The sequence below is a fragment of the Neomonachus schauinslandi genome, chromosome 8, assembly GCF_002201575.2.
Source record: "Neomonachus schauinslandi chromosome 8, ASM220157v2, whole genome shotgun sequence".
NCBI classification, from domain to species: Eukaryota; Metazoa; Chordata; class Mammalia; order Carnivora; family Phocidae; genus Neomonachus; species Neomonachus schauinslandi.
The window spans coordinates 22,565,933-22,577,930 of NC_058410.1; the positions used below are offsets into that span (position 1 = coordinate 22,565,933).

Below are 11,998 nucleotides of genomic sequence, written 5' to 3' on the forward strand. Positions count from 1 at the left end.
TACTTCCTTCCTGCCCTCTTGTTTTCTGGGTTTTACAGAAACCAGTCAGACAACACTTTGGCTGCCTTCCAGATCTACCCCTGGAATAAAAAATAAGTGTTTCCAGATACTTTATCCCTGAATCAGAAATAAGAAAAGAGCTTCAGAACCATCATCTGTTTTTGTTTTTTGGGTTTTTTTTTTTTTTTTTACGATTTATTTATTTATTTTAGAGAGAGAGCGCATGCACGTGAGCCAGGGAAGGGGCAGAGGGAGAGGGAGAGAATCTCTAGCAGACTCCACTAAGCATGGAGCCTGGGGAGGGGCTTGATCCCCCAACTCTGAAATCATGATCTGAGCCGAAACTGGATGTTCAACTGAGTGAGTCATCTAGGCGCCCCAAGATCATCTCAGCTTTTAGACCAGGAGATATGGGGGGCTATCAATTACATATTTGAAAACAACTTCACTAGTCCTGGATTTCATGGACTGTTCTCTCAGATTCTGGAGAATACATCTGGCTGTAAATTCTAAACTTTTGACATTACTGTGAATGTTCATCACACACACACACACACACACACACAAATGTATTTCTGTCATCCTAAACTTTTAGATGAAGAAACTAAGGCACAAAGCAGAGATTTTACTCCAGAGCCTGTGTACTTATCACTGAAACTCTCTATCTTTTCTGAACACTATACTTAGTGACACAATTATTTTCATCCTAAAATGACCAGAGTCCTCTTGAATCATGGTTCTTGTCTCTGATTACAGGTATATATGTAACAATTATAATAATAACAGATAACATTTATTAAGTATTTGATACATGCCAGGCATTGGATTATATGATTATCTCATTTAATCCTCACAACTATATGTGATAGATACTATTATTATTCCCATTCAACAAATGAAAAAAATCAGGCCTTAGAGAAGATAATAAATTTACCCAAAGTCAGATAGCTGGTAGATGAAAAGGCTGGGATTCAAATTCAGTCTGACTCCTGAACCTAAGTGCTCACCCCTTATACTATAAAGCCTTATGTAATAGGTATATAATGTGTTGTATATAATCTCCAATAAATTGAAAGTATATTTTAGTAAAAGTTACATGTTAAGAATTATTTTATATATTCAACTATAAATAAATAACTTGTGAAACATAAATGTTCTTTCATCATATACAAATAATTGCAAATTAGTCAGAGACTTCTGAATGTATTTGTGGTAGGAGATTTAAATTCAATAATTTTTCCTATATTCACTTTGGTAGATCTTTGTGCACTGCATGAAGAGGTCTTCTGACCCTATGACTTCTTATAGGATTTAAACAATGAGAAGTACTGGCAGATCAGACAGAAGAAGAAAAGGAAACGTGGAGGGTATTTGTTTCACTTACTCAATTCCTGAAGGGTCCCCCCATGCTGCATGAGCACAAAAAGTCACTGCTCAGGCCTAGCAGGGATCACTTGCCCCCACTACTAGTCTACACGTTTTGTATTGTAGCTTGTGCCTTCTCTCTGCCCTGCCCACCCTTGTAAATCATTCTTTCACTAAACTCACTCAAACTACCCAATTTAAGTGCCATCTTTCTTCTCTGGACAAGACAGAGGCTGACACAGAAGTGATCAGTTCTGGTATAGAACACATGCCTTCATATGTTAGAAGAGGGTATTTCCGCATTCTATATGCATTTGTAACGTTCGTATGTCTTTTTTAAAATAGCAAAGATGTATCAGTATAATTACAAAGAGAAAGATGTGTAATGTTACAGCAAACACACTTTCTTCAGACTCTTGATGTTGGCTTTTCAAACTGGATCTTGCAAATCACTGATGACTCAGCTAAAGTACAATTTTAATGCAAGATGAATGGAATGTACAAGCAAACCCAGATTATTGTGTGCAGAAAATTATTCTTGCTCACTTCAGCCATGTCAATTCCACTCTAATTAGGATGCTCTGGACAACTGAAGATTCATGCTTGGCTCAAATATTGGTAAGCCCAAACGAGCTTTGTCTAATACCATTGGTTTTTGTAAACATGGAGTCAAAGACACCTAATCATTTACATTTATGAGATATGTGAGGAAATATTTGCAGGGCATCTCCTGGACAGGACATTGTAAAGTTTAAGGACCTTGAGTGATCAGTGGAAGTATTTTTCTATTCATAGTGTTAAGCTAGATTATAGAGAAATAAGTACTCCAAATATGGGAGAGTGTGTAAACTGATTGATTTAAAGTTAAGATAATCTCTCAAAGACTTTAATATAGCAATTCTGCCTCTAAGAATTTATCCAAAGAAAATAATCACATACGTGTGTTAAGACTTATCTATTCATATGTTCAACAAGACAATCAATACAAGCATCTATATTAAGGAATATGCAGTCATTAAAAATGACATTATGGAAGAATGTATAATGGCAGAGGCAAATGTTTACAAAATATGCTAGGTGGAAAAAGAACAGATATTAAAATTATATGTAAGCTACTTCTGGTGTCAGCCAAGATGGTGAAAACTGACTATAGCCTATCACTCTCACTCATTACAACTAAAAACTCGGAAAAGAATGCAACTGCATTCTTCAATATTTATGCCTGAGAAATAAAAACTTATGTTCACACAAAAATATGTACATGAATGTTCATAGCAGCTTTATTCACAATAGCTCAAAACTGGAAACAATCCAGATGTCCTCTAATGGGTGACTAGTTAAACTGTGATACACTTACACCATGAAATACTATTCAGCAATAAAAAGGAACAAACTATTGACACATGTACAACTTGGGTGAATCTCCAGAGAATTATTCTGAGTCAAAAAAGCCAATTCTAAAAAGTCACATGTACATCATTTCATTTATATAAGATTCTTGAAATGACAAAACCATAGAAAGAGGGAATAAATTAATGGTTGCCAGCAATCGGGGATGGGTAGAGGGAGAAAGTGGGTATGGCCATAAAAGTGCTACATGAGGGGTCCTTGTGGGGGGTTCCGTACCTTGACTGTTTAAATGTCAACATCCTGGTTGTGATATACTAGAGTTGTGTAAGATGTCACTATTGGGGGAAACTGAGTAAAGCCTATACAGATCTCTCTGTGTTATTTCTTACAACTGATATTAATCTACAATTGCCTCAGTAAAAATGCCAATTACATATAAAAGATTTACTTGCCATTTGTAACAACATGGATGGACCTAGAGAGTATTGTGCTAAGTGAAATAAGTCAGTCAGAAAAAGACGAAAACCACATGATTTCACTCATACATGGAATTTAAAAACCAAATGAACAAACCGAGAAAAAAAAAAAAGAGATAAACATACTCTTAAATATAGAGAACAAACTGGTGGTTTCTAGAGGGGAGGCAGGGCAGGGGATGAGGAAAACATACAAAGAGGATCAAAAGTACACTTATCTTGGGCACCTGGATGGCTCAGTCAGTTAAGCGTCTGCCTTCAGCTCAGGTCATGTTCCTGGTGTCCTGGGATTGAGTCCTGCATTAGGCTCCCTGCTCAGCGGGGAGTCTGCTTCTCCTTCTCCCTCTGCCCCTCACCCCACCTCGTGTCCTCTCTCTCTCAAATAAATAAGTTAAATCTTTATTTAAAAAAAAACAACAACAACCCCCAAAACAAGAGCTGGAATCATTAAAATAGAAGAAAGACCGACAATGCTACACACTAATGAGGACACAGAGCAACTGGAACTCTCATGAATTGCTAATGGCAATGCAACATGGCACATCCACTCTGGAAAATAGTTTGGTGGTCTCTATCAAGTCAAACATATACTTGCCATATAACCAAACAATTCCACTCCTGGGTACCTACTCAAAAAATTGAAAACTCATGTTCATACAAAAACTTGTATGTAAGTGTTTATAGCAGCTTTTTTCATAATCACCTCAAACTAGAAAAAACTCAAATGCATATTAACTTATGAATGGATTAACAAAGTGGTACATCAATACCATGGAATATTACTCAACAATAAAATGGAACAAACCATCAATATATACAACATGGAGGAATCTAAAATGTATTGTGCTAAATGGAAAGCACCAGACTCAAAGGCTACCATGGTATGCCTTATATATATTTTCTAGAAAAGTAAAACTATAGGAATAGGGAACAAATCTGTGGTTCCAGGGAAGGATTTAACTGTAAGGGGTCAGCATAAAAGAATATTTTTATGTGATCGTGGTGGCTACATGATTCTATGCATCTGTCAAAAATCACTGAACTGTACACCAAAAAGTGAATTTTGGTGTAGGTTAATTTAAAAAATAAATGCATACAAACCATATGTATACACTGAACTTATATTTTAAAGGAAAAAATATATATGGCTTAAGGCAAATACCAAAATCCTAACATTGGTATCTCTGAGTGATAAATATATTTCTCTATAATTTAAAAATAATTTTTTGCAAAGAATGTAATTTTTTGTTTAATCTGACTATATATATGTGCATACACATATATACATATACATGTATTTCTGCAGTCTGATTCTCTATGTATGTTTCTGTGTATATACAAAACTCTGAAATAAATACCATCTTGGGGTGTCTGGGTAGTTCATTCGGTTAGGCATCCAACTCTTGGTTTCAGCTCAGGTCATGATCTTGGGGTTGTAGGATCAAGCCCTGCCTCGGCCTCCATGCTCAGCAAGGAGTCTGCTCGAGATTCTCCCTCTCCCTCTCCCTCCACCCCTCCCCAGCTTGTCCTTTTTCTCTCTCAAATAAATAAATCTTTTTAAAAATAAAAATAAATAGGGGTGCCTGGGTGGCTCAGTCATTAAGCGTCTGCCTTCGGCTCAGGTCGTGATCCTGGGGTCCTTGGATCAAGCCCCGCATTGGGCTCCCTGCTTGGCGGGAAGCCTGCTTCTCCCTCTCCCACTCCCCCTGCTTGTGTTCCCTCTATTGCTGTGTCTCTCTCTGTCAAATAAATAAATAAAATCTTTAAAAAAAATTAAAAAAAATAAATAAATACCATCTTGAAGCACTAAAATACTAAGGCGCACAGAAAATCAGGGATCATTAAAATGGAATATACTTTCTTCCCTATGGCTTTCTGTATTGTACAAATTTTCTATAATTCTATGTGTTGTTTTTGATATTAAAATTTTAAATTATAACACAGCCTGACAGGTCTAAATATAAGACAATACGAAGGGGCTAGACCATTGTCTAACTGACTTTTTTAGAATTCCATGTTTCCAAAGCCCTGTAAATGAACACATCCATTTTCTCAAGCTTCAGAATGGTAGTAATTCTTGCCACATTGCAAATTCAAGCAATTTCTCTGGTTATTCTTGATTAGCATGTCTTGATCTAGCTTATCAAAGCTACCTTCCATATCTTGCTGCACTCCACAATGGATCCCATCGCGGGCTCTTTCACATTCAAAGAGTTCTCTGTGCTCACTATACCTGGCAGGACTACCCTGCAGGTGAGAAATGGGCCCTTTAACTGTCTAACCACAGGCTGCCAGACACAAAAGAAAGCTATGTTGTTATGGAATCTGAAGCATTAAGATTTTTCCAAATATGCTTGGATCACAGGAACATCTGATTCAATATGGAAAATTGTACTATTGTTCACACTTCCACAGAAACATATGACATTTCAGGGGAACACAGAGAAACAAATAAAAACCCTCAAGAGCAGCTACCAATTTTGCTAAATGTTATACCAGACATGGAGGATGGCAGGGATGGGAAAAAAAGTGACCTCAACTGGTGGTCAGATGACTTTCTGTAATTTCAATAACATTTGCAACTAAGAAAGGGAATGCGTGATTATATCATCAACTATTTCCCCCACTCGGACAAAACCAGGCCCCTATTTTATGTCTAATCCAAAAGAAACACTTTCAAAGAGGGTGAAGAGGATTCTATGTGAAGTATTATACTCACAATTCTTCCCTTGGGTTAGAAAAAAGCATTATTTCATCCTTAAAGTTTATGTGCACATTTTAGGATCAAGTCTAATTCTACTGGAAAAAAAATGTGCAGTTTCACCCTCTTTGTATGATATCCAAACAAAACAAAACAAACAAACAAAAAACCCACCTAATTTTGTTCAGAGTACTCAATGAACTACTGGCCTTTACATGACTGGCAAAATGAAATACCATAGTTACATAATGATACACAGAATCTCTTCTCAAGATATTTTATTTCCTATTTAAAATTAAGCCATGAACTAGAGTCAAGAATATTTTATTACAAGTACATAAGTAAATATAAGACAAACTTAAATGCTTTCGTTAGTATACTTATGCAATTTATTCTTTTTAACATTTTTTTAAAATGTCAAAAATTCTTAGCATGTCTTAAAGCAAAAAAAAAAAAAAGAAAGAAAGAAAGAAAAAGTATCCCCTAGGTATACTTGACCATTTCCTGCTCTTTGAACACCCCAAGCTTTTCAACATCTGAGCTCTTATTTATCTTGCTCCCTCTGTGATTTTCTTAAATTCTTTTGCAATAAGGATTTAGATAACAAAAATAAATACCTAGATTATATTACTTTAAGCCTTTACAAAAATGCCTTCACCCAGTCAAAATATAAGACCATGTTTTTGGCTTTCATAAAAACCACAATGAAAGAAACTTCAGTTTTAAGAATATTTCTATATATTCTGCTAAAAATCAATCAAAGGCATTATCTATGATGTTACCCAATGTCCTTTATATGACAGTCTGAGAGATAAATAACCTTAAAAAGTCAGTGCCTGGAAAGAACCACTCTATTTTTCCTGACAAATTGCTACGCTTCCTTTATTCCAATGCTAAAGACAATGCAGTCAAATATGTATTCTTTTTTTGCCTTGGTTGCCCTGAAGATGAGCTAAATTTCTTTTTCAATTGCAATAAATAACCTCTTCCTGGTGCCTAATACATACAACTCTCTTTTATTTTATTTTATTTTAAAGTTGTAATTTTTTACAACATATTTTTAATTATGCCACAGTAAAAGTCACCTTAAATATGTTTCAAAATATGTTTAAATATGCTTTAAATATAGAGGGCAGAATTAATACTGAGGCTGCATCCTATAGGCTATTCCATGTTAAGTTACAAAACAAAACCAGTGTGGCCTAGGCCAGCATTTACCAAACCAGAACATGCCAAGCAGTCATGTAATAATCTTACTAAAAGTGTGGATTCTGTTCGGAAGGTCTGGAGTGGAGCCCGAGTTTCCACAGTTCTAATAGGCTCCCTGATAAGGTCACTCCTATTGCCCTCAGACCACACTTGGAGGACGCGGGGTCTAAACAGTGCTCTGCCCACACATGAAGGAAAAGTCAGTACAAGACAAACAATGAATAGGACGGAGCCCTAAGACACTAGAACCCTCACAATGGTGAACACTCCAAATGAGAGCAAATGGGATAGCCTATTTCTGTATCAGTCTTTAAAAATCAAAAGGTCTTAAATTCAGTATCAGTATTAATTTAATTTTTTACATAACAACTGTCCAGCTCATGTTTTTCAAAGAAGTTGATTCTGACTCATGTGTTAGATATTGTACCATACACATCTAAAGAAAATTTTGGTTGGCATGTTTCAAAAATCCCTATTATTCTGAATATTTTAGGAGGGAATAGGACAAGAAAACTCACTGAATATCTGGAAAGTTTCCATTTATTCAAATGTTTACTAAACACCTATTACACTCCAGCACTACTTTAAGGTCTCAACATACAAATGCCTTTTTCTTTTAATTTATTTATTCTGGTTTTATTCCGATTCTTCATTTTTACTATCTTTGGGAGCAATTACTGTATAACTTAGGGAATTAACCTTTAATCAGCAAATAAGTGAATGAATCTGCATCATTTCAAGAAAATTCAACAGCTGTGATACTGGCTAAGGAGATATTAAACATTAGTTCATTTAGATTTTCTGTCTTTCTAGCTTATTTCTAGTTAAGAGAGTATTCCTTCTCCTGACATGGCCTATTGCATAACGATAGATTCTAAAATACTTCACAGTAAAGAAAAGACCTAGTTTTTCCCATGTTGTTCAGTTTTTATAGATTCTCATAGTGCCCATTGTTGTCTCCTCTGCATAGTGTCATGGATGCAGTAGGCAAAAACCTTTATTTTGGTTAAAGCTAAAGCTAAAATTAACCAGTTATCTAATACACACAAAGAACTAGCTGAGTCACTGCATAAGTACAACAACATTTAAGTTTTTTTCTGGGTCAGAGGATTTAAAACCAACTGTACTAGTTTTCTATTGCTGCTATAACAAATTACCATAAATTCAGTGTCGTAAACAGCACAAATTTATTATTTTATAGTTCTGGAGGTCAGAAGTCCAAAATGGGTCTCACTGGGCTAAAATCGAGGTGTCAGCAGGACTTGGTTTCTTCTCAAGGCTCTAGAGAAGAACTTATTTTCTGTTCTTTCTGGCTTCTACACACCTCCTACATTCCTTGGCTCTTGGCTCTTTCCTCTACCTTCCAAGCCAGCAATGTTGTGTCTCTCTGTGACTTTTCTTCCACAGTCACATCTTCTTCCAATGGACTCTTCCCTTCTGCTTCCTTCCATTTTAGGAACCTCTGTGATTACATCGGGCCACATGGATAATCTGGGATAGCCTCCCTATTTTAAGGTCAGCTCACAAGCAACCTTAATTTCCTTTGCCGTGTAACCTAACACCCTCACAGGTTCTAAGGATTAAGATGTAGACATCTGTGAGGGCTCATTAGTCTGCCTACCACACCAAGACAGGGTTCCGTTTCTATTTACTAACTTGAATTTTCGAAACACTTTAGTTCTCTTACAGTTTTTCAATGCTAGGAAAAGAAGTTCTTCCGGGAAGAACAGTGTAAGATTACAGATAGCAAAAACCTGTGTTTCAGTTTTTCCCCATGAGCTCTGACACTGTTGGGATGACTCTAATACTCAGTGAGAGATACGGATATTGCCGGAATGGACACTGCCACAGAGCCATTGGCTCCCGGATACATGTAGCCTGAGACCCCTGACTTAGGTTCTGGTAAAACGATGCGGTGGAACATGGAATCAGACTGTGGCCACCAGGATAATGTCCTGACTCTGCAATCCAAGTTGGCTAGAAAAAGGGCCTTCTCATTAAAGTTTTAGAAGCCAAAGCCTTCTCTAAAATTGCTCTAATGAGCTTAGAATCATTAAAACTGTCCAGGGCACTAAGTAATAAAGTTCAGAGTTTGTTTTAAACATGGAAAAAAATGAAAAGTCAAATAGGTAAATTATAGTAGCCTAATTTTTTCATGCCATTACTAAGGACTGCGCAGGCGATGGTTTCAACAACTGTACAATGCATAAGCTCTAAAGACTCTAAATCTCTCTAATCATTAAAATAATAACACTTTGCATGAATGTTTTTATGAATATAGTCTAGACATACTTTCTCACAGGAACTCTTGATTAAAGATAATTATTATATTTCAATCAGAAGTCACAGAAAGTAAAAAGTCTGAATAACTGGCTGAAGGCCCTACACAAACCGAATCTAAATATGAAACAAACGGAATCAAGGTTGAACTTACGGCCTGAATTCTAGTAGATAAAAGTATATTTGTGGTGATTAAATATTTAAAACAGGCATGTCCAGTCATCATGTGCTAAAATAGAAACTGTATGGCAGTTTCCGCAGAGTCAGATTGGCTCTACTGTGGTATCATGTCATACAAAGGTTATGAGAAGTATATTGTTTCTTGAGAACCTTGTTTTTTAACACACAGTAAGCAATGCCAATGTGAGAAGTAGTCATCTCTCACGGGTTAACTGATACCCTCAATTTCTACCCCTCTCACCTGCTGACCCCCTTCCTTGCCCCTCCCCCCAAACTGTACCTAATACGAAGGTGCTTCTGAGAACTATTCATGGTTCCCATGGCTCTGGTAGGGTCTCCAAACAATACTTCAGCTCAACACTGCTCCTTGGCGACACTGGAGCAGGCTAGCTTTAATGAGCTCTGATTAAGGAATGGGATAAGGTAGTGATCCAAGAGGAATTTTATTTGCATAGCCCCTAGAAGAATTCTGAAAATCTATGCACATATTTTTAAATAACATCTAAACATTTTTAACATAAGTTTAAACACTTGAAAAAGGAACATGATTTTGAATGCTCTAATACATATTTATCAGAACCTCAGGGCTGCAGATTTCACTCATTCAATCTATGGAAAATGTCTGCTCTATCACATAATTTAATTGGCAGAGCCCATTCTCATTGCCAAGCCAATCAACCCAATAAGACTTTCTGTCAAAACAAGTCTGACTTCGTTTTTTCAGTCAAATGTGAAGATAGTCTTGATGACAATCTGTATTCTGAATGCTAAAAGGAACAGATAAATAAAGCACAGAGCCTTGTCATGTGCTCATCCCTTGGATGAATGAGGAAGAAGGAAGGAGAACTGGCAGGCATTATCCATGCTCAGAGGCAGATCGGTTTCAAGAAAGAGATGGAAGTTGAGGATCTGAAAATTGAAACCCTTGAAACCCTCTATGCCCTGGGAAGTCTTGGAGCCCAAAGGCATGTGCATAGTTTGGAAACTGCTGAGAAAAAGCACTTAAATTCTTCTTTGAAAGTATCTAACATGAAACAAATATAAAGTGGTGTTTCTAAACAAAAAGCCCTCTGACTACATTTCTTTGAGGGATCCTAAGCCTTTGGAAATATCACGTTCTCTTCATCAAAACAGAGGGTCAACAATTAGAGATTATAATCTTGCTTATGCAGCCAGCCAACCTTGTGTATAATCTTGGATGGGTAGTTCTGGTGTCCCAGGATTTGCTTCTACATTTTCTCTAGTCCTTGGAACTCCTTGATTTGGTTCTAACCCTCCACCCATATTTGGTCATTGTTGAGTGTGTGTTTCACCCAGTCTAAATTAGTCACCTCTCCCCCTTAAGCTCCTAGATTTCACTCCATGTCATCATTGGGCCTTATGCTCATATGTTGATGCTCTGGCCTTTTTTTAGTGCCAGAAGTAGATAAGCTTTTTTAAAAAAAACCAAAAACAACTGCAACTGCCAAGGCTATCCTGTTGTGCTAGCAGAGCTGCTTATGCAAACTACTGAAAACTCTTAGGTGGAAATATAAAGAGTGTAATACAAGACATACTGGTAATGTATTTTGAAAACCTCTCCCCTAATATTTCTGGGAGAAAGGTTAGAAGTAAATTACTGACAATGGGCAAGAAAACAGATGCAAAGAAGACAACTTTATTAGGTGCTTTCTCTTCTTTATGAGGATTTTGGTCCTTTCAGAAGAAGCTCCAAGTAATTCGACAATACCCAGTTTCCTTCAGTTGCTGCAACTCGATCCCACGGTGGGTGCTCTGGAAAGCGTGCTGAGGGCGCATGGGTCTGAGGCCACTCACGATCAAGGTCGTCTGATCCATTTGTTAAGTTGAGACTCTTTCCGTGTCACCTCTTAGAAGCAGGTCTGTGTTCCCCTCCAAATAGCCCACCACCTGGCTGTGCCCACCTCCATTCGTGCCCCACCTACCCTGTAACGGGTGGTTCGGAGGTGCGGCTACGGAGGCAGCCAGGCCTTTAGACGCAATCACCGAGGAAGAGGCGAGGACACCAGTGGAGGATGGAGGCGCGCGCAGGTGCCCGCGCACCCACCCACCCACCCACACCGACTCGGGTGCAGGGCGGACGGGGGAGGGGAGCGGAAGGCCTTACCAGATCAATGAACGTCAGGAATTTCCAGCTCCCGCCGTAGGTCTGATGCGAGGGCATTTCGATGGCCTTGTAGTTACACAGGATAGAGCAGTAGGACAGCAGGATCGCCACCCGCAGCACCTGGCACGGGACAAGCGCCATGTTCGCGAAAGGCCTGGCAGCCTGGAAGGCGGGGAGCGAGGGCTGGAGGCGCAGGGCGCGCCCGCCGCAGACCCCGCCCCGCCCCGCCCCGCGGCCGGCCAGGGTTCTCCCGGCGCCCGCCCCCGCGCGCCCTGCGCCTCCAGCCCTCGCTCCCCGCCTTCCAGGCTGCCA

The 11,998-nt window shown here is 38.3% G+C and overlaps 1 protein-coding gene across 9 annotated transcripts in view; it reads right to left on the reverse strand.

The window, feature by feature from the left end:
• AIG1 (androgen induced 1) overlaps window positions 1-11,882 on the reverse strand; it is a 241,224-nt gene extending 229,342 nt beyond the window's left edge. For all 9 annotated transcript variants that reach the window (XM_044917722.1, XM_044917720.1, XM_044917721.1 and 6 more), the window contains exon 1: window positions 11,687-11,882. In XM_044917722.1, coding sequence (XP_044773657.1) covers window positions 11,687-11,827 — 141 coding nt within the window. In that variant the 5' untranslated portion in view covers window positions 11,828-11,882. The remainder of the gene's footprint in view (window positions 1-11,686) is intronic.
• Window positions 11,883-11,998: the final 116 nt, after the last annotated feature.